The 22,824-nt window shown below is 34.4% G+C and overlaps 1 protein-coding gene and 1 long non-coding RNA gene across 2 annotated transcripts; both read right to left on the bottom strand.

The window, feature by feature from the left end:
* Positions 1-750: 750 nt before the first annotated feature.
* Positions 751-4,772, bottom strand: LOC136802408 (uncharacterized). The gene is made up of 2 exons (XR_010845997.1): positions 3,830-4,772; positions 751-1,887 (listed from the first exon to the last, which is right to left on the bottom strand). It is a non-coding gene; the product is annotated as an uncharacterized lncRNA (long non-coding RNA).
* A 1,032-nt stretch (positions 4,773-5,804) lies between these two features.
* On the bottom strand, positions 5,805-21,026 carry LOC136802379 (protein Hook homolog 3-like). The gene is made up of 25 exons (XM_067059115.1): positions 20,934-21,026; positions 20,602-20,690; positions 20,165-20,237; positions 19,880-19,930; positions 19,628-19,679; positions 19,144-19,224; positions 17,441-17,508; positions 17,270-17,323; positions 16,990-17,067; positions 16,495-16,589; positions 15,886-15,962; positions 15,589-15,653; positions 15,303-15,429; positions 14,805-14,923; positions 14,212-14,343; positions 13,844-13,916; positions 13,125-13,206; positions 12,775-12,915; positions 11,737-11,862; positions 9,132-9,214; positions 8,752-8,906; positions 8,256-8,312; positions 7,461-7,532; positions 6,807-6,978; positions 5,805-6,551 (listed from the first exon to the last, which is right to left on the bottom strand). Exons 1-24 carry the CDS (start codon positions 20,961-20,963, stop codon positions 6,838-6,840), a joined length of 2,121 nt encoding a protein of 706 aa, XP_066915216.1. The 5' UTR covers positions 20,964-21,026; the 3' UTR covers positions 5,805-6,551; positions 6,807-6,837.
* Between the last annotated feature and the right edge of the window lie 1,798 nt (positions 21,027-22,824).

Raw genomic sequence — 22,824 nt, forward strand, 5'->3', positions numbered from 1 at the left:
TGTTATGGAAATCGCTTGGCAGGACACAAATGACAGATTGAAACTAAAGTCTGTCTTAACATAATTTGGCAGTGGAATCACAGTATAATTGTTTTAATTGAAAAGATAAGCATGAACTTATATTGCCTTTGTTATTTTTAAGTCATTAAAGAACTTTGCTAATTCCCAAAACACTAAACACAGTTTGGCTATGAGGTCATTTAAGAGATCGTAAAATGTGTTATGATCGAAAAAAACTGTTTTATCAATCATATCACTACCCCCGTTTTTAGTAATAAGTGGGAGATTTGATATTTCACAGAAAAGTGCTACCAAGGGGTATTTCGGGTCCCATATCTTCCGAAGGACTTTTCTGTTTGCCTTGAAATTTAAAAAACTTCTTAACCTAAGGTTGAACTACCCCTGGTGTAAAAATGAACGTTATAGCATAAGTAGAAAAAAAGCTCAATTTCTGCATAGCAAATTTAACTGCTAACAAGAGCTACAAAGATGTGGTTAAATATTTCCTCCAATAGCTCAGAGCATAGATTGTAGTCGCAGTCGAACCCCACAGATTATCCTAAAGCCCCAACTTAGTAACTTAGATTTATTAAAGCCTTTATATTAAGCAATATTCGATGCAAAACAAAATACAACCATATTCCTGCTAAAAATTGTCGTTATTTCATAGACATGTTCACAGATGATATAAGTCTAAAAACTTGTTAAAAAATTGCATGCAAATGATAACCATTTTAACACAAAAATAAATGTATTTTATTCAACTAATATTGGTTTTTACCTTCATTAAGGAAATAAAATCTTAGATTTACAAGTTGATATTATTCTAAGACTCATCTGAGTAAGAAAGTGCCAAAATATCTTGAGACTGTCTACTAAGGGACTAATATGGAAATATGGCAATATGAATTTGGGAGATATCGAAATATGTTGTACACATTAGTTTCATATGAAAAACTTCCTTGTCATCAATATTTTAAAGCACCATATTATACCATTCACAAATAAAAAGTTACCTAAAAATGGATCTCCTTCTTTACAGATTTAGATTTCCAGTGCACAACATCTGTTACATTAGTATTCGTACTAGTAATCGTATGGTTTGGAGTGCAATTAACGATTAATCACGAGTAACAAAGGAGAAAATAGTAATTTGCACGAGTCCGAAGGACGAGTGCAAATTACGGTATTTTCTCCTTTGTTACGAGTGATTAATCGTTAATTGCACGACAAGACATACGATTCCGAGGTAATCGTCAAAAACCTCCCTTTTTTTCTGTTGTTTAAAAAGAAAACATTGCAGTGTAATTTTTCTTTGTTTTCAATTAAAAGAAGCTATTGTAACGTAAAATTTCTTTGTTCTTTTTTATATTGAAGAAAAAAAAATGTCTTTGTTTTTTATTATATAGTAAAAAAAAGTCTCTGACACATGACTTGGGAGTGAAAAGAAAAAGGGGACAAAAGTGTCCCCCCGCCGAAGAGTGCAAAAAGTGGTAATAGTGCAATTAACGATTAATCGCACTCCTCTAAACCAATCAGATTCGAGTAATTTTGCACGGCTGACGATTAATGTGATAATATACCAAATTGTCAACCTTGAAATTGTCACATTTAGTTACAGTATTGCTAAATATTTACAACACTTTCCAGCAAACTTTTTTGTGAAATTTGTGTCTTGATAAACTAAACTCCATGAAATTTGTATCATTGATCATTAAATCACATCTTGGAACAATAGAGTTCCTTGGTTCAATTATTGCAAGAATGTTAAAATCTTTGTTCATATTCTCATTATGTGCAACATTATCATTACATCATTGCCAGCAAGTACATTGTATTGTCAGCTTTAGAGGTCGTCAAACTTTGTTGAATTTGTAATCCTGGCACCTGAATGTGAAAGGAAAGAAAAATTCAAAATTTCATAATGGGAAATAATCCCTTTACAGTAATCAATGCCAAATGTGTGGTCATTCACTGAAATCTCCCAAAAAAAAAAACTTTAAAAAAGTGAGACTGCTTGATGGTTTGAGCTATGTTTGCCATGCATATATACTGAGCCATTAAAGAAGTTTACGGGAACGTACAAAAAGGACCACAGGGTACGTACAATAAGGTACACTGGGAACATACAATAAAGTTGACGGGAAACATACAATAAGGTTCACAGGGAACATACAATAAGGTTCACAGGGAACGTACAATAAGGTACAAGGGGAACGTACAATAGATCTTTTTTCAAAGAGGCCACCCTGTTGAATAATTATGTAGTCCAGCAGAAAAACAATGATAAAACCATACATAATTATTACAATATGCATGATACAGTAATTATGCATGGCTCTATCATTGTTTTTATGGCTGGAGTACATAATTATTCAACAGGACGTCCTCTTTGAAAAAAGGTCTATAAGGTACAAGCGGAACGTACAATAAGGTACAAGGGGAACATACAATAAGGTACACGAGGAACGTACAATAAGGTACACTGGGAACGTACAATAAGGTTCACGGGGAACATACAATAAGGTTCACGGGGAACATACAATAAGGTACACTGGGAACGTACAATAAGGTACACTGGGAACGTACAATAAAGTACACTGGGAACTGCTTGGAATGTACAATAAGGTACACTGGAAACATACAATAAGGTAGACGGGAACATAAAATAAGGTTCACGGGGAACGTACAATAAGGTACAGGCCAGTATGGATTCCACGAAATATTGCGCCCGAAGATATTTTTCCGTGCAGCAAGCCTCATGCCAAGCAAAATTTCTTTTGTACCAACATTCAATTTTTCAATAAGGGTGCAAGATGGGAAAAGAGGTGCATGTGCCAACATAATTAATAAATTGACGCGAGCGCAAGCGAGCGAGCGAAAGCAAATTTAGCCAAATGGAAGCTAAAAATCGATGGATTATGGAGTCATCCACGCCGAGCTGGAATTGTTACTTTACGCCAACTGAAAATCAAACAATTTTTGTAAGTACCCTTACGCCAATGCGCCAAAAACGCTTCAGTTGTACGCCGAAGAACTTCGGCGTTAGTTACACAAAATCCATACTGGGGTACAAGACAAGGGGAACGTACAATAAGGTACAAGGGGAAAGTACAATAAGGTACACAGGTGTAACCTACAGGGAACGTACAATAAGGTATAAACACGGGGAACATACAATAGACCTTTTTTCAAAGAGGCCACCCTGTTGAATAATTATGTAGTCCAGCAGAAAAACAATGATAAAACCATGCATAATTAATACAAATGCATGATACAGTAATTATGCATGGCTCTATCATTGTTTTTATGGCTGGACTACATAATTATTCAGCAGGACGTCCTCTTTGAAAAAAGGTCTATAAGGTACTGGGGAACGTACAATAAGGTACTGGGGAACGTACAATAAGGTACATGGGGTACGTACAATAATGTATACGGGGAACTGCACAATAAGATACACTGGAACGTACAATAAGATACACAAGGAGCGTACAAAAAGGTACCCAGGAACACACAAAAAGGACCAACGGAGAGCGTACAAAAGGTACCCTGAAAGCATTCAAAAAGGACCATGGGTAGTGTACAAAAAGGAAAACGTACCAAAGGATCCCAGAGAGCGCACAAAAGATACAAGTGACAAGGGAGGGGAGCATACAAAAAGGTAAACAGGGAGTAAAAGTATCTATTATGATCTAGTTTTCTTTTTAGCATCTGGCATCAAGGCTAAAAATGGGGCACTGAGAAGAGTGCAAGCTTTTCCAAGTTTTGACCATTAATATCTAGACAATATATACATGATGGAAATCAGAAAGAAATTTATGCTCACCTTCTTCTCAAGTCAAGATAGGAATGGATTGGATTTCCCTGTGTTTCAGCTTCTTTCTCCGGCTAGTTCGAAACGCAGGTCACAGGTCACAGGTCAACAGGTCACAGGTCACAGGTCAGTGATGACAGGTTGACTCTAATCAATGTCATTGCAGAGGAAAATGTTTGGAAAACACAAAGAATTATCAAAAACATAATTCTCAAGCAATTTCATCCATATAAAACCATTTCAAACATCAAAATTTAACCATGTGCTTTTATCGATCTTTCGCAGTTTGCGCCGTGTATAACGCAGACCAGAAAATTTAAAACCATATTATACGTATAACAGGTATATTACATATTGTAATGTTTGTAATGTTATATGATGGTTACATATAATAAAACTCATCGCTCTAAAACTACCTTCTCAGAGAACTCACGAGCTTCTGATTGGTGTAATTTTATATCCAGCCATATTGTTATCATCACATTCGGTATGCTAAATATTTTTGGTGTTTTTCTCTTGTAAGACATGATATTTTGTGATTCTGTCAACATTTTTGTCAAAAATTGTCATTAAGTCATTAAAATAACAAATGAATGATTGATTAGTTTCATCCTTCTAAAACCACTCTCTTAGGGACCTCGCAAGCTTCTGATTGGTGCCGTTTTATATCCATTCACACTATCAACATCACATTCTGTATAATAAATATTTTTCGCGCTTTTGTCTTGTTAGGCATCATATTTTATGATTTTGTCATTATTTTTGTAAGTAAGTGTCACTAGGTTGTTATTTTATTCAATTGTCATTTTATAATATCTAAATAACATGTATTACTTTTTTGTAATTCAATGCGTTATGTATTGATGTTATGTTATGTATATGTTATGATCTTATTATCTTTTTTCTGGTCTGCACTTTGTTGACCTGTGACCTGTGACCTGTTGACCTGTGACCTGTGACCTGCGTTTCGAACTAGCCGTTCTTTCTCCACCCTTCTTAGGATACTATTTTTTTCCCCGCTAAATCTTCGCGACGATTTTTAGTCACGTGACTGAAGAGCCTAGTCATAATGTGCAGCACGAATAAAGAAAACATTAACATCGAAAATGGACGAAGAAGAAACGGAAAAAGGCCGTTTTAATAAATATTCCCCTATAAGTATAGACTGGAGTCGTTTATAATGCGTGTAATACTAATAATACCAATACTAATAATAATAATAATAATAATAATACGGGATTTAGTTTGTATAAACGACTGGAAGAATCCGGTGTTCCAGCCTTATAGATACAGGGGCTAGCTACGCAGAAACTTGCGTAGCGAGAAAACAATTTATCAAGCAACAACAAACTCTCAAAACGAAATCAACTCAAATGAAAAACTTTCAATACACAAATCCACACATATTCTTTTTTCTCAAGAATTATTTTGAGCAGGAAAAAATTATAATTGCAATATTGACACTTTTCTTCTGTTTGGAGTTAGTGCACAAAGGTTTCTAGACGACTAAAATTGTTTCATTCATTACTTTTTGCTTTATTTCTACTATGTATAAATTAGTCGTCTAGCTCGCTAGACTACTATAAGTAGGGAAATATTTAAAAATCGCGAATTTTTCAACCAAAAATACATTCAAATATAGCGCTTTTGATTCTCTAAAACAAGCGAAAAAAATTTCAATAATTATATTTGACTATCAAAAGTTACAGGCATTCTTGTTTCCACTGCCAATTATATCTGGACAGACTTTAAAATTTACCACTAAATTTCAAAAAAAAATATCAATCATAAACAAAGGAATTGCTAGATTCAATCTGTCGTCAAAAATACTGGGTATTTTAAGGCTTCATTTTTCCTTGCCTGAGAAAGGTTAGAGATTCTACTCTAGCCCTTCGGGCTTTAAACTCAATGACCATACCTCTCTGATTGTAAGATGACCCGTCGCCAATATGCTATCGGATCGGGATTTAAGATAAGATGACTTACGTTTCTTGTGTTTGATAGCTTAATCTTTATAAGCAAAAGTGGTTATACTGGAAAGCCATATTCTATACAATTCATTTATATCTTACAAAAAAATAATAATTAATACTGTATACCTAGCGTTTATAATATATAAAATATTAAAATTCATTTCCTAACTCTTGCTATCGATATTAGAGAAATTTTGGTGTCGATAAAAATGAAATGAAATTTAAAGTTTAGTATCGAATTTTGAAAAGACCCGAACTCCGAACGGTTTTAAAAGAATTTGCAAGCTTGAAGCAAACATGAGAAAAAATAAAACAAAAGCATGATATCTGAAAATGGAATACATTTTAATGTTTTTACAAGTTCGGCTTGGCCTTACACCTCATTTTTCGGGACAAGCTGGAGTTTTTACAAGCTCTTATTTGATTTGGTTGGTCGTTTACCAGTAATAAAACAATTTTGTTACTTTTTCTAAAGAACGCGTCATCTCTATCACTTCAAATGACCAATTAGTGAAGTATCTTATAAAAACTCCAGCCCATCCCCATTTTTTACCGACGACTGTACCATTTCATACCAATACACAAAATATATTTCCGATGCGGTGGCAAAAAATGTCTGCTTCCTTTAAGCACCTCTTTCTTGACCTATTTCTGCTGATTTTTCTCCTTTCAAATGTGATATATCATTTAATGTGCACCTTTGAGCAAGCAATCGTTTATCGATCTTGTTGGCAGTTACGCTTCTACAACCAAGAAGCCTTCTGAAATGGAAAGATATCACAAATATTTATGTACATGTCATTCAAAAGAGAATCATAATCTGATTAGAAAAACATGTTAATAGTTACAAATACCTGAAAATGAATATTCTCTACAATATGAGAGGCAAAAAGATCAATGTATGACACAATCAATAAGTAAACGAAAGTGGTCAAAATGGAAAAAAAAGTTTCGTTAATTTTATATTCGAGTGGTTTATAAACTTTGGCATAAAAATGATCTCTATTCCACTGTACCTTTGGTCATTTCAGTTCTTGTCTTGTCTCTTTAAGCTGTTGCTTTGCCACGCGGTGTGCTTGTCAAAGACGTTCGGCGCATAGAGGCCGCTTGACGCTGTTTGGCCAGAAAAGAAAGCCCTGAGGTTCCAACTTGTCGTTCGTCAGCCGCTTTACGGTGTAACTGCATACTCTGAAAAAAATAACAACGAAAAAAAATCAGTGGTTAAATTCAACGCGTTAGGAGTTGATCTGCTACTTGCCTGTGCAGAAAATGCTAAATGACAGAAACCTAAAGGAAGTGATACAAATTAGGGTTGGTTGCTGCCTGTAAATACGTGAACGGAAGGTGAAAATTAACATATACAAACAGACTAGCCTAGTTAACTAAGGCTAGGACACACGGCTAATGGCAATAACATTTTCGGCGCTTTAAAGACTTTTTATATTTATGGATTTCAAGTTTGCCTTGAAATACTGTTATTCAGTCACAACTTACCATCAGATTTATCCTAGTGGCTGCATCAAACTATTTTAGATTTCTAGGCTACATACAGACATCGCGGTTTTTTTCTACGCATTAACTGAATGGAAAATTCCAGTTTTTGGCGAGGTGTGTACTTGCTAGATAAAAACCAGATAAAAACGACGTAAAGAATCAAGCAGCATCCTTACCAGTTCATACCAAGCACTGATGATCAATTTCTCTTCACGTTCTTTTGTTGCTTTCATTCGCTCGTGGTCACGCTATGAAAAGGAGAAAAACCAGTTCACTGTCGCTAAATCTAAATTTTTAATTCAAACTATTCCTGAGTTCCCATCAAAGGGTGACCCTACCCTCGCAAAATGCGCTTTGGATTTGACTTCGCGTCGGCGTTCGAATTAGCGAGAGTTGGCAAACTTCTTAAATATATTAGTAGGCGTCACAAAAATTATTTGAGCGTCTTTCGACGGTCCATTTTCTATGAAAATTTTAGGCTTGTTTTGGTGCCATCAAGTCTAAATTTTTTATTCTGTGTTCAAAATTTAAACAATAGTTGCACTTTAAAGGGGCTACTATATCTATAATTTAAAGTTGAATGGTGATTCTATCAATTTATAAAGATCTCCCAAAAGGCTATTTTTGAATTGTTATTAAAACACTTGGAAAAAGTTGATATCTTGCAAACCTTTTTAGCATTTTAATTTTCAGAAAGATACTAAATTTTCTCTAAAATGTCGACTTTATGGAAGAAGATTTTGTAGCAAGAATATTTGGAGGATTTATCCGAAACCCGCCAAATTAAGTTCTCGCTAATAAAAACTCTCCCAAATTTTAATTCATTCTATGTATTTTCCTTGGAAATTGTACTATTTCAGGGCTTAGAAACAGTTTTTTCGCTTATTTGATATCGATTTTTTGACAAGAATATCCTTTAACCGTCAAATTGAATTCCCACTAAATCTACTTTTTTTGTATAAGGAGTTTACCTCTAGACTTTCAATCAGCTTTTCTTTCTCTTGAAGTCGATCGCGTAGCTGTGAAACCTACGAAATAGAATGTATGTGAGCGAAAAACAGCTAACACTTTCAGTACAACGACTCTAGGTATTCGACTTCATTTAACCCTGACAAACTCTAACCTAATGTTCTTTTCATGTAACATTTTGTAGAAAGGAATTCAAAGGTAATTGAAAGTATTATAATTTCTAAAATTTAACATCCGTAAAAAAGAGTGAGAGGGCAAATCTAAGCTTGGGAGGCCCTGGGTACGAGGTCGTTGCGACTTGAGTTGGAACACTTTAACGGGATAAAATTTCGTATTTCTTTCTGAGTCTCAATAACTCGAACACGCACGGAGACACAAATTTGTTCGACTAAAGAAAATTTCGAGTTATGGAGGCATAATGGGGAATTGTTAACTGAAGTTAAGGAGACATTCGAGTTATAGAGGTTCGAATCATTGAGACTGCAATGTAGAACCAACCTCTTGTCCATCAACAGCAGCAGGTTGTTGTTTAGGGTCGATAGTCTTGATAACACTTTTGGCCTTGTCCAAATAATTTTTATAACGGTCCTCCATTTCTTTCATCTGTTCATCTTTCTTCACTAGTTGGTCACGCAATGACGTGATTTCACTGGCTGAAAAATGAAAATGAAGAAATCTGATTGGTTGGAAATTTGTTTGGCTAATTAATTACGTAATTGGATTGTTTGAAAAATAAAGTAGATAATACATGAAAAATCAGGATATGAAAAAGGAGCTGTTTGATTTTTAATATTAAAGAAAACGAGTCAACAAGTTTAAAAATGGTATACTATTCAGTGGTACTGAACATACAGATACTCTCTTCCCCTTAAACTTACAATTAGCAGTGGTTTGAGTTTCCAAATCGTCGATCAATTTCTTCTTGCGCTGTAATTCGCTGTTCGATTCTTGTAATGCTTGCCTGGTGAAAAGAAAAAGAGTTAGAGGAAATTTCGTAGCTACTGAAAGGTAACAGATTTGTTTTTACTCAGTTTTTGTTATTTTGCAAGAGCGACTGAAATCCAATATAAAGAAAACGGGCATGCTAAATATGATTTTGTAAAGCCGGTAATTTCCAGAGGTCCCACAACCACCTCTGAAGCCTGCCGCGGCCACTTTCAGGAAAAAATGCTACCATTTTGAGACATAGACCGGTTTAACTTTTTTAACGAAGATACGCCATTTCGGAGTTCGCGCAGGTTCGCGACGCCATTTTGCAGGCGGAGCAAAAAATGGCCGTGGAAGGGCAGAGACCAGCGAAGATTCCTTTGTAAACAAAACAGAATCCCCTTTCTAAAAACTATTCTGCCGTTTCTCATTTCTTGGTGGATGGAAAATGGAAAGAAAAGGCTGTCTTTTTGTATTTGCTCACTAAATTAGCATAAAAGTGTTTGATTACTGCTTTATCATTGTCTTTTTACAGTATCATGTACTGGATTAGTTATGCAGGTAATAACCTTCTTCTCTGTCTGTGTGTGTAACCTTTGCTTGCTCTGATTTTTAGAAGCTTCTTGTTGATGGTTTTGGTAGCAACCTTGCTAGCTAGGCTAGCTTTATGCTCCTCTCGGATATATTTTTTATACCTTTTGCTCTATTGGGATATACACTAGTAGATATACACTAAGGCGCTGTGGGATAGTGGTCATTTTTCTTGGTTGCTGTACAGAGGCGACTGAGGTTCAATCCCAAATTGCAGCGGTTCACTTGACAAGTAAATGAACCTTCGTCAACCCATTTCATATTGTCATATGTGTATGGACAGTATCAGGATGGTTTCACATTTTCCTATTATTTATTTTAGAGAAAAACAAATGACAAAATGAATGAATTTAGCAGAATTAGCAAACATGGTAGAGAGAAAACTAGTTGTTATCTATTTGGCCTTGTTGATGTTATCTGGTTTGTATAGTAACAAAAGAGGAAGTGTTTTAATGGCAGACAAATTACTCTCAGAGGAAATTTGAATACTGTTGCAAGTTAAGTCCGTGTTGCAAGTTATGGCCGTTCACGGTACTATTCTTTTGATAGAATTATGCTACAAGTGGCAATACAGACAAATTTTGTAGGACACGTTTTTGTTGGAATACTCCTGATTTTGAACCTGTTCATCAAAGATCAACCGATGGGTTCATGACATGATACGATGCTGTTACAAAGGCAATTTTTGAATAATATAAACTAAATCTTAGACTGTGTTGTGTATAATCATCAAGACTTTGTGAATGGGCTATCCGTTGAAAAAAACATATTTTATAGACAGTCAACGGTAAAAAATTATGGATTATGTACGGATAAATTTGCTCTCACCACAGCTGCTTTAAGACTTTATAAAACAAATGATCGTGGTTTTTTCTTACAAAAATTTACTTATGAATAGCATACTCAAACTTATTCTTCCTTTTAGTTGAATTTCTAATATATCATCAAATTTTTTACACCATTGTTCTCCTAAATAATAGATCTTATTGTTTATATTTTTTTATTGAGCTAAAAGCAGTTTTTAGCAGTATTTGTTTTGTTAATCACAAATTCATGTTGAATATATAAAACTCTGTACAAAACAATAACAAACTGATGTATAATTAGCAAAAATATGTTCTGATATTATTTATCATTGCTTTGAGGCATGGGAATTTCCAATGGAAAATACCTAGAAAAAGGGAATCGGAACAATTCTTTAGAGGAGACTCCTTTTGTTTGATTCCTGTTTTCTTTGATATGATTATATACATAGAAAGACCCCAGTCACAGCATTGTTTTTTTAGATGTGAACAATCAGATACAATGAAGAATGGAGGACTCTTGATAAGCTAAAAAAGAGAAATATTTAGGTTTTGTGTAGTGACATCCATGATAGATTTAGTTATGAGTGGAAAATTATATTTTGACTGTTTGAGGATAAGTTTCAATCGAATTTTTAAAAGTTTGTTTACTTTTTGTGTAGACACGACGAGGGAGTGCTGGAGGAATCACCCTAGGGGGCTTGTTTTGCTCCGTCTCAGTCGGGTACAACTCGATAATAGTCCGAGATCGTAGCTTACGGCTCTCTGAAATGATTCTCTAGTTGAGGCCGACTGCACCCCCGCCATTAGATTTGCTCCGCTTACAAAATGGCGTCGTGAACTCCGAAATGGCGTATTGCTAAGGAAATTGAGACTAATTCTTATCCGAAAAATTAGCCTGGATATCCAATAGATAAAGAATTTGTCTTATTCTGAAGATACTGAAGTATGGCTAAGACGGAGAATGGAATTTACCATTTTAAACAGGAAATTAGCACAATACTCTTGAAATCTTGGTGAATTACGACGAATTTAAAACTTTTTATAGTTGCGAAGGAAGAACCTTTAACACCGTTAAAATCTGGGTAGACAAAGCTGTAGACAGCAGAAACATTAAAAAAAACATCAAAGATATCCCGGCTACCAAAAAAAAAATACGCACATGTGTTGATCGACTTTACGCTTCATTGCTTTTTCTTCCGCTTCAGTTTTCTGCGTTTCCACATGCTTATCGGCTTCAACGTCTTCCACTTTGCCACGAAGTTCCAAAATCTCTTGGTTCAGTTGTCTGAAAGAAATCATGAATTTGAAAAGAATCTAAACCAAATGGTTCGATACGGGACCCCCTGGGTTTATGGGGTTTGTGTGAAATAGTTAAGTCCATAACTTATCTCGGATATTTGTATGTTTCTAACTAATTTCTTGAGTGGGTAGTGGCCTTAAAACTAAAACAAAACAGATTTTTCTAAGTTTGGAGATAAAATTCACTGTTTATATGATTTTTCCACAACATTGATACTACGTATACATCGGATACTTTGTTGTTAAAAACTACTTGGAAACACTCAATGGAAAGTGTTGTCTGCTGAAACCCTTGATTGATTTAACCAAATATCCATCCTACTCTTGAGATGGTGTTGGATCTAGGGGCCGTCCACATAGTACGTACCTTAAGGGTATAAATTTTCGCGGGGATTATATTTCGCCTTTTTCCTTGATGCGTATAAGAAGCGTAAAAAAATCGACAAAAAAACAAGCAAAAAAGGGCTATGAAAAATTTTTCATTGCGTACGTACATTTTCCTTTAACCCCTCCCCTCCCCGTACGCAAAGCATACGCTTTTGAAAAGACTCTCCCTCCCCCCTTAGTGCGTACGTACTATGTGGACGGCCCTCTAAATGAATAATTATTTTAATTTTCAGATACAACTGAAAAAGCGTTCGACTCATCTTGAAGTTGAAAAGAAATGATATCTATTTCGCGATTATCCTATTTAATAGTGGACATATAAAATGTAAAAATAACTTCAGACATGAGATAACATTTCGCGATTATATTTCGCGATAACCAAAAATAGCACTAGTGGACGGCAGGCTTAAAAAGGAAATAATTAATCTGATAATTTCAATAATTATTTTGATTCTCATTTGTGACTTATCCAAAAAAGAGTGAGAAGAGGCTAGATTGATAATGGGTGTACCTGTTATCAGTCTCTAGTCTGTTAACTTTCTCATTAGCAATATCAAGGTCTGCTTGCAGGATGTGCGTTTTCTCGTTCTCCGCTTCTTGCAATTGCAACGTCAGCACTTTATTTTGATGCTCCAATCGGATCAATTTCTCTCTAAAAAGGAAGAAAAATGATCGATGATGACAATTTCTGAGAAAAAAAAACCCTTGTGAAAAACCTTAACAGATGATGATAATTTGGTGTTTTTACCGTCGTCGAGCACAGCGGTCGGTGATTTTGGTGACATGTCAACTTTGCTTTATACCGTCTCCCACGATTTATCTCGAATGCATAAACTCGCTATTGTTAGAGAAGAGACTTACTTCATTTCGAAGGGAGAATCACCAATAGAAAGGTCTTCCAGTCCTTGTAATCCCTCAGGTTTGCCTCCTTCTTGAAGAACGTCTGAAGCGAAAAAGAAAATTTTGAAATGTTCTCGTATCGAACTTTAAAAAGACTAGAGCTTACTTCTACTACAATTTAATACACCTTTTCCGTAACTCAAACTTCTCAGAAATGGCCCGCTGTGTATAAAATTGTTTGGGAGGTAAACGAACGCGTTTTTGCCTGCCAGGGGTTAGGGAAGTCGGTTTTCAGCTTCTAACTTTTGATAGCAATCTTTGTTTGACAAAAAAATTTCAGGATGGAATAATATCATGAATAGAAAGAACATAATAAAACTTGAGGGGATTTTGATCGACAGAGCTTAAGAAAAGCTAAAAGTTTCCCTAAGGAAACGCAGGCAAAAACGGGTTTGTTTAACTCCCGAGATTAGCTCAACATGGTTTAAACCTTTTAATTAGGTCAGGGGAGGAAAGTCAAGATGTTGTGTTTTTTGTAAAGATTTAACCTATTGCGGGTTATTCTGTAGAATTTTCAGGGATAAAGGTAAAAAATTTACCCCCCCCCCTGAGGGTACTGATTCACACTATACGGCCAAAAATTAGAAAATTGGCGGTTTTGTCCGTTTTAAATCTGTAAATATTTTCAAATTATTGCAATACATACACGCGTTTTTCATAAGAATATACTTTATACTCACTTGCGCTGTTGTGTTGGTTCAGTGTCAATTCTTCGTTTGTTTCTTTCAACATGTCTCGCTCTTGTTTCAAACGCTAAATGCGACAAGAAATATGTAATCAAATGTTGAATTCCGTACTATCTGAGAAGACAAAAGCTTAAAGATTTTCTTTTCCATAATATTAAAAGGAGGCACGCCTGTATGCCGACAAAGCAAAACTAACAAAAGAATTTCTCAAAATTGATGCACGCGCGGCACAGAGTTCTTTTTACCGTTTAAAAAAGGCGGTGTAAGAAAATGCTAAGAGATATAAGTTAAATGATGTACTTTATTGTTTTCCATGGCTGAGCATTTCAAAAAACACTTGAAATTAAAAAGTTGTCTCGAACCTCATTTTCAGCTTCTGTACTGAGCAACTTCTCTTTGTTTCGTTGAGCATCAAATTCAGCTTTGTCACATCGTTTCTCCAGTTCCATCTGTTTACTATGCAAATCACTGATCTGTGTTTTGTACAACTCCACCTGGTAAAAGGAAAGATGTCAATGTTATAAGAACCATTTTTAAGTTTTATAAAAGCAAAGTATGACAGTAGAGATAAAAAACCCTGAAATCCTTAACCATATTCTTTGCTCCAGGATGGTCCAAAGAAATGGGAGAAAAAAATCCAAAGGGGTTCTGAGAAATTGGAAAAAATCCAGGGGGTAACCTTTTTTAAAAAAGATCTCCTCAACATAGGGGGTACAAATTTTCCCTGGAATAACCCAATGAAGATGCTACTACAGTCAATTCTCCTTAAAATTCGAACCTTTTATTATTCGAATCTGTTGATCGAACATAAAACTTCGACCCCCTAAGCTGGGAAGTCATCGAAAATACTTTCTCGGTAATGGAATCTTTCTTCTTTTCGGAGACAATTTTTGGTCCCCCGAAGATCAAATTAGAGAGGTCAAATGTGAAAGCATGTACGTTAATAATCGTGTACCTGATTTTTGAGTGCATTTGCGCGTTTTGAATCTTCCTCTAAACTCATTGTTTGCTGCATGTAAATTTCGTTTTTTTGTTCCAAAGTTTTCATCTGTTGCCTCATGTCCCCTAGTTCACCTGGGATAAGCGAGACAAAAGTTTTAGTACAAATGCTTGTTGAATTAGTTTATCGAAACAAAGATTTAACAGTGGAGCTTTCACCTACTGTCTAGTCTCCTAGTTCATCTGGTATAAAGAGACACAAGAAGTTTCAGTACAAATATTTCCAAATAAAAATTGGTAAATCGGGAGGCTAAAAAAAGTCAAATGTTTCCAGAGAACTTTTTGGGTAAGCGAGAAAAGTAAACAAACTATCAGAACAATATTTTGGTCGAATAAGACAAAATAATTAAAATAAAAACACAAATATTTTCAGGTCCTACAGGTGCCGCTGGTACGGCGTCCTGAACGGCGTTTCGAATGACGAAAGGCTGATTATCTAATCAAAAGTATTTACCTAACTTCTTTTTATAAGCCTCTATAGTTGCTTCATAACGAGCAACTTTGTCTTGAGTATGTCTGAGTACATCCATCTCATCTTTCAAGGACCGCGCTTCGTCCGCTAAACTCGATAGTTGTTCAATCTATAAATAAAAAAACAAAATAATACGTTCGAAGTTTATGTTGTTTTCGATATTTTTAGGATATCACCATGTTGGAAGACCACGAAGGCCATAGTTTTTAATTTCAAAATAGTCAAGTACAAAAATGTAATATTTTGCCACACAAAACAATTACCATACCTTATCATTTAAGCCATGAACTTCTTTCTCCTTCAAATCGTACCGCAATTTGAAATCGTCTTTGGCTATGATAAAAAAATATATATACAGTAATTGATTGACTCTCATTAATAATAGTCGACCTGAAATTCGAACGAACGGGAAATTGAATCTGTTAACATTTTCTTGCTTATATCAGCATAATATAACAATAGGCAGACACAGATCACCTGTCTAATATGAAACGGGGACACTTATGCAAAAATAAAACCTTTAATTACTATAATAAAAAAAATAGATTGTAAAATGTTTACGTACCTGATTCAAGGGCAAAGTTTTCCTCTTTCATTTTATCCATTTGAAATTGCATTTGAGCGACCATTTTATCGTCAGCACTAGGGAAGCGGGAAATGAGAAGAAGGAATCGAATTGTTGTGCATAGGATTGTCGCTTAGTGTTAGTGTAGTCGGGGGTCCACTTAAGGCTTTTTGGTGTTCTGGACCATGTGGACCGGGGAAGTATTCTTTTTTTCTTTGGTTAGACAGAACGTAAAATCAGGTCAATAGCTTAACTCGACCAAACAGAAACCTTCAAAAGAGTATTCTTTCTACAATCACGGTTAGAAATCGATGATTTAGGAACCCCAAAATACAAGCTAGCTTGACTTTACTCCGAAAATGAAGTGTTCACAAAATATGAAATACCTTCAGAATAACAAATTATCGAGACTTACGATTAGCTTGAAAGAAGTGAGCAGTTAAGATCAAAGTTTTTGCCCAAAAATATGAAAAAGAAGATTGCAGAATCCACGATTCCCTGTTCGGTAAGGAATGGAATTAATTCATTAAAGACCCATCATGTTGAAAATTTCAAAATAAATGTTATTTCGAAACTGATAGAAAGAAAATGAGTATTCAAGCCTCTTACCCTCGTTCACTCTCTTTTCGATTTGATCCACCGCCCAAAATGAGTCGTTCGTTTTCCATTTGTAGTGTTGAGTTTTCCTCGCGATACTTTCGTACCTGAAAATGGAAATAATATTAGATTCTGTTCAATTATATGTGCTAATTGGAGGGACATTTTTATATAGGTATATATCCAGTTTGCAATGGAAATATGCCATCTTTTAGGTAATTTTAACCTATAAGTTTTCTGAAATGTTTAAAAATGAAAAACATATTAGGCTGTTTAAAACCTGACAGCTCAAGAACATTTGAGTATCTTGTGCATAGAAGCAATACCCCAAGGGCTTCCCTAAACAATTTCAAGGTGAGAAATATAATTCTCTCTGGTTTCAAAATAAGTCTAATGTAATGCTGAATTCCCTAACTGATCCTCAAATACTCAAAATCAATTTAGAATAATGTAAAGGACTATTTTATTTAGGGCTGTTTAATGGGGAGTTATTAATAATATTCTTACCGTTTCTTGGAGTTCATGTATCTTCTGATTGAACTGTTCCCTTTCTGCACTTGTGAATGATGGGCTTCGTAAATTTGCCTGAAAAAGAAAGCAAAAAGAATTACTAAAGGAATTATAAGTTACAACGTTTTAAACACTCTAGTATATAGTTTGGATTCCAAGAACTAACTTCATATGTAAATTCAAATCATGCATAAGGGGATACAAAGAATATATTTAAGTACAATATCATATCAAAAAAATCAAAGCCAGAAAAAATTCTTCCCATAATTGAACTTACAGCATAGTCCGGTTCATCAGCAGATAGTCTCGAATTTTCCCTCAATTCCATTAGCTGAAAATAAAACAACAAAGAAATTGTATCAAAAGCTCTATTGTGTCTCAATCTTGCTCTGTGGGCAAATGCTAAGAATCAAATAATGTTGACAATGTTGCCAATCAATATCAATACCTCTTGCATACAGTTCATTACGGTCATTTGTACATCTGATTCTAAGTTCATCACAGCTTGGATGTATTCTACAAAATGAAAAAAACAAAATGATAACACGTACAAACTAAAGAGTAAAAATCAGCAAAACTTATTAAAGAGCTCAGAGCAGAGAAACTAAGAGTAACAAAAATTCTAATTTCGGCCAATTTTATAAAATGGTTTCCAGTTTTCTATCCAATATATATCACGTATGCAATTCTTTGGAAACACATGTTAGAACTTGTATAACTTGATTCATAGAAAGCACCAGGAAATGGTAAACACTACTTTGGGGCATACAAGAATACTATACTTTGTTCGTAAATTATTCATGCAAAATTGAAACTTAATCAACAGTAATGTGAAAATATCAAATGTTTCAGGGATATTAAGTTGGACTTCTCAAAAACTTTTTTTTCAATATTTTTTAATATGCAGTGTAGCTCACATTTTAAAAAACTATTTCAATTTGCAGTATGTTTCTGAAATATCAAATAAACAAAATCCACCAGTTTGCAAGAAACGTAAACTAGAAGAATAATGAGCAAGTACATTTATATTATACTAGCCGGTACCCGGCGTCGCACGCCGGTTAAGCTGTAGCTGAACGCACTAAAAGTCTATTGGATGTTGAAGCTGGCTTAAAAAAACGATCAAATGAATAAAAAGATATGTTTGACTCTAACCCTCCCCCGGAGATCTTTTTCTCGCTTCGCTCGCATTAAATACGCCGTCCAGTTTTCGACAATTTGAGAAAATGTCATGGTAAAGAGGAGTGAAATGTTAAAATGACAATTCTTTATGAAGAAGCGGGAAAGCCATAAAGAATATAGTGCAACTTTGTTTTTATCAGATCTAAAAAGATAAATAAGTCAATTCTAAATTGTTTTTTTTAACCCTTGTCATAACTTTTCGAATTTAAACATGTAAAATAACGTACACAGTTAAAGAGATGGACTACCAGGGACTACTACTTTCTTCTCTTGCTTTTTATCGCCCTTTGAATGCTGTTATTGTTCGACAAACTTTTTAAATTTATGTTTTGATTTACATTTGAAATGTTCTTTTCTATAAAAGAAACTTGTTTGGTTTGAAAAGAATTCGAATGTCATTAATAAATACGATCGTTAAATACATTCGAAAACATTTCAAACAAAAGAAAAGAGAAAAACAGGATCAAGCAAAGCTGGGCAGAAATTAATATTACTAAATGTAGATGGGCCTTAAATTTCAAAACAAAGGCTGAATAAAGTCTAAACCAGGCTCTATCCGATCTGTCAATTAAAACAAACTTATCGAGAACAAAACATTGCTTGCGAAATCTTTTGCAAATGGCGCGAATCCAATAGAACAAATTTGTGAAGCAAGAGACTAAAAGTCATAATTCTAAAACACAAACAAAGCGAAAACGAAAGTGGTGACACACAAACACACAAAGCACTGCTATTAATATATAAATGGAGAAAAGTAGTAAAGACAGTGTGATTTTTTTGTTGTCTTGATGCTACCTGTATCTTAAAAATGATATTGCCTTTTCAAGGGATTTGCTTAAAAAGTCTAAAAACAAGATTCCCAACCCTTAGAGAAACTAACCCTTACCATTTTGTTTTTATTTTTCATTTAAAAATACAGTTTGTAGAAAAAGCTCAAACGTTTTCCTACTAAATCAAAAATGAACTTACGTTCTTTGTCTTCACAGTTCATTGCACAACCAAGCACCAATTGTAACATGCGTCCAAGTTCATCTTTATTGTTGAACTCAGCTAGAAAAAGAAAGCCATGAAGTTTTAAGAAGTGTAGCTCCAAAATGGTATACATGATAGCCACCAACCTTATCACCAGTGTTTCTTCTTTCTCAGTGTAGACAGTATATCGTCATTGACAAATCAAAAGGTCCAATCTCAAAAGTATTGCCTGAGAAAACTAAGAATTTTTCTGTTTGTCTGAGTATAAATTTTGAGATTGACCCTGTTTCATGTAGCTAGAAAAAGGGTCAATCGCCAAATTTATGGCTAGCTAGACAGAAAAAATGCTTTTTCAGACACTAGTTTTGTGATTGGACAACATGTCAGTACGTCTAAGATAAAGCTAACTTGAGGACACAAAGATATACAAAGGAATACTTTCCATTCCAAGCTAGTATGAAAGCTGAAGTTTCGTTCTTACCAATAACCGACACATCAGGACAAGTGAAAGTTTCCAAATCTTGCATGAGAACCTAAGATAGATGCAGTCAAAAAGTTCTTAATTTTGATCTCATTTTATATTTAATTTGTCGATTGCTCATTGTGTGTTTAACATCCCTGCCAGAAGCACCTTTCACAAGGAGGAACCAATTTTTGCTAGGACCAGGTATACCAAGCAAAATAATAATAAGATAATTAAAAATACTTAATTTTTAGAAATTTGAACAATTACCTCATTATAGTAATCAACCATTCCCTTCAAGATCTTTTTCATGTTGCTCAACTGAAATATTTTGAAGAACAATAACAGTCAATATAACCATTTACAGTATTACTTTGAATGGATGTCTCCTTCCCAAAGTGTATACTCAAATTAGTACTACAGAATCATATGTCAAGAAAAATGAATCGAACAATTATTGAATCCTGGAGTATCATAAACTAAAGTTTGTAACTTGGACCTGAGTTAGCAAAATTTATCATGCTCCTTCAATTAATAGCAAATTACTAAACTTACTTTTAGTCTGTGATTGTCAGATATATCCTGCTTGATTTTTGACATCCAATCAGAATCAAACCATTCTGGTGCACTAGTAGAAAGAAATAACAAAAAAATAAGGGGAGGGCTTTAAATTAGGCCCCACAAAGTTGTCAAAAAACTTTTTCCATCTCTTAAAGTGTTATGTTTATGAGATTCATACAAAAATTTTCTTATTGAATTCTATACACCAAAAGAGATCTGTAAAAGCTCAGAGCTGTGATGATGGAAAAGTGAAGAATAAAACTATGTGTACTTTTGGTAATTAAAGTTTCATGCTACAATATGAACGATAATCATCAACATTGTTCACAGTTGGGAATAATTGGTGATTTGGTGTATTTTAGAAATGCGCAAACAATTTTGGAAAAAAACTGAATCAAGACCTAGAGATGTGAAAAAGAGAGCTAGCTTACATTTGTGTTAACACTTCAGCTATGGCTACTCCATCAGAGAGATCTTCTGGTGTCTGATGAAGTCCTTCCAAACCATCAAAAGTATTCAGCTAGAGTAGAGTTTAAAAGAAAGTTTAGGGTAAAATAAAGTCTTGTGCTCTGATTAGCACATCAGAATAAATACCTTACAGTGCATTACTTTATGTGTTTTGTCTATAAATTAGCAAAGCAAAAACATATGTCACAGTGGTTTTCCATCTTTAATTCTTTCTAAAAGAGGACCCAAATAATGAAACAAAAAATTGATACACCACAGTTTTTTCTGAAATGAAAGAGAAATGAAAAACACTTACCCAAATTGTCAAATGATCACAAAGTGCCATTGCCACCAAATATTAATGATTATTTTTTTTAATGAATGCAGAGACTCACTCCTGTAAAAAAAATGTCCTTGAAATATATAGAATTGTTGTTCCAAAAAAGATGGGACTTCATTTCTAGACAAGGAGATGAACATAGAACAGTTGAACAGGCATTCCAACTTTGCCCTCCTATATAGCCTATGTCAAATATACTTGACATGGGCACGGAAAGTGTTAATGTGTCATTTGAGGCTGGAGTTTTTTAAAATTATTCAGCATGACATGCTAACTAGCAAAAGGTCTATTAACAAAAAGCAGAGAGGAATAAATATGTTCTGTAGAGTGAAAAAGAATTCAAAGAATGAAAAATAAAACCTTATATAAAGTTAAAAATTATGAAAACGATTTTATGATCTCAGGTGTACCAGTTTAGTAATGTAAAATCATAGCACCAAGAGTCCAAAATAGATTGTTGCTATGTGATTGTTTACTGTAAGCAAAACGCAAGCTGAAAAAGCTAATTTTCTCAGCCTTCTGTAGGTCTAACAAAGGTTACATGGATTTCACATGGAAATTATTTTTTTCAGATGAAAGTCTAATGCCTATGCACTCTTTCCTTGCTATTCACACATTCTAGATAGACAACTGAAACTTTTCAGACCCTCAATTTCAGATATATATCTAGTATTTATTTATGCCTTTTTTCAGCAGTATAAAAAATAAAACCTTCTAAGGCCTTCACTTGAGAGATTTTTTGTTGGAAGTTGCTTTCCTAATTGAAATTTTCTTGGAAAACAGTCAAATTTTGGAATATTCCAAAATGGTTTTGACAGGTGTCAACTTTCATGGTTTTGAGCAAAATAATTGAAAATAAAGAATTCTGAGGTTAGTAAGTATTTATTTACCATTTAACACTACAAAAAGGATACGTGATGATAAGCACAAAAAATATATGGAAGGAGACTGCCTTATAGTCTAGCTAATCAAAAAGATGCGGCCAGCACCAAGTACAGATTGCGTTTATAACACTTTGTAAATTATTTAAAATTTTTTTCATTTTTAAGAATTTTGTTATCTAATGAAAAAGAAATTAAAAGAAAGTTTGCTAACCTTTCTTAGTAGGGGAGGGGTGTGCTCAGCATCTCCAAAGACAGTGATTATTAAGGGCGTGATATTTAATAATACTGAAGTCAGATGGGCTCAGTAACATTTGGGTAAGATAGCTGGATGGAGTTCCAATGTGTTACGCAAATCTTAGAGAAAGATTTGTTCCCAAGGATAGTGGTATTGTAGGAGGGATTAAAAGGAGTTTCAAACGTGCTCCTCTGGTACTTTGAGTATTTTCGTCTTCAGCATTGAGCTGAATGAAGTTAAAAAAACTCCAGAAAGTCAAGGGTAATTTGTTTTTTAGGATTCTGTGGACAAAAGATACCGGGTGCGTCACAAAAAGGTTTCTCTCTTTGAGACTAATTTTCTCGAAAGCTAAAGATTTTAAAAGAATCATTTCTCTTTCATTGGAAAGAAGAAAGATAAACGTAAATTTTGATGATGATTTTGCCTTATAGTCTAGCTAATCAAAAAGATGCGGCCACCCAAGTACAGATTGTGTTTATAACACTTTGTAAATTATTTAAAATTTTTTTTATTTTTAAGAATTTTGTTATCTAATGAAAAAGAAATTAAAAGAAAGTTTGCTAACCTTTCTTAGTAGGGGAGGGGTGTGCTCAGCATCTCCCAAGACAGTGATTATTGAGGGCGAGATATTTAATAATACTGAAGTCAGATGGGCTCAGTAACATTTGGGTAAGATAGCTGGATGCAGTTCCAATGTGTTACGCAAATCTTAGAGAAAGATTTGTTCCCAAGGATAGTGATATTGTAG

This window comes from Clytia hemisphaerica, unplaced genomic scaffold, assembly GCF_902728285.1.
Source record: "Clytia hemisphaerica strain Z4C2 unplaced genomic scaffold, Clytia hemisphaerica genome assembly, whole genome shotgun sequence".
Lineage (NCBI taxonomy): Eukaryota > Metazoa > Cnidaria > Hydrozoa > Leptothecata > Clytiidae > Clytia > Clytia hemisphaerica.

Bases quoted from the DNA above. Each gene is read 5' to 3' on its own strand.
- LOC136802379 (XM_067059115.1), bottom strand. From the start codon at position 20,963: ATGGCACTTTGTGATCATTTGACAATTTGG. The intron at 16,590-16,989 runs GTAAGAATATTA...TTCCATTTTCAG, and splicing joins TACATGAACTCCAAGAAACG to GTACGAAAGTATCGCGAGGA. The intron at 15,654-15,885 runs GTACGTAAACAT...TTTTTATCATAG, and splicing joins AAACTTTGCCCTTGAATCAG to CCAAAGACGATTTCAAATTG.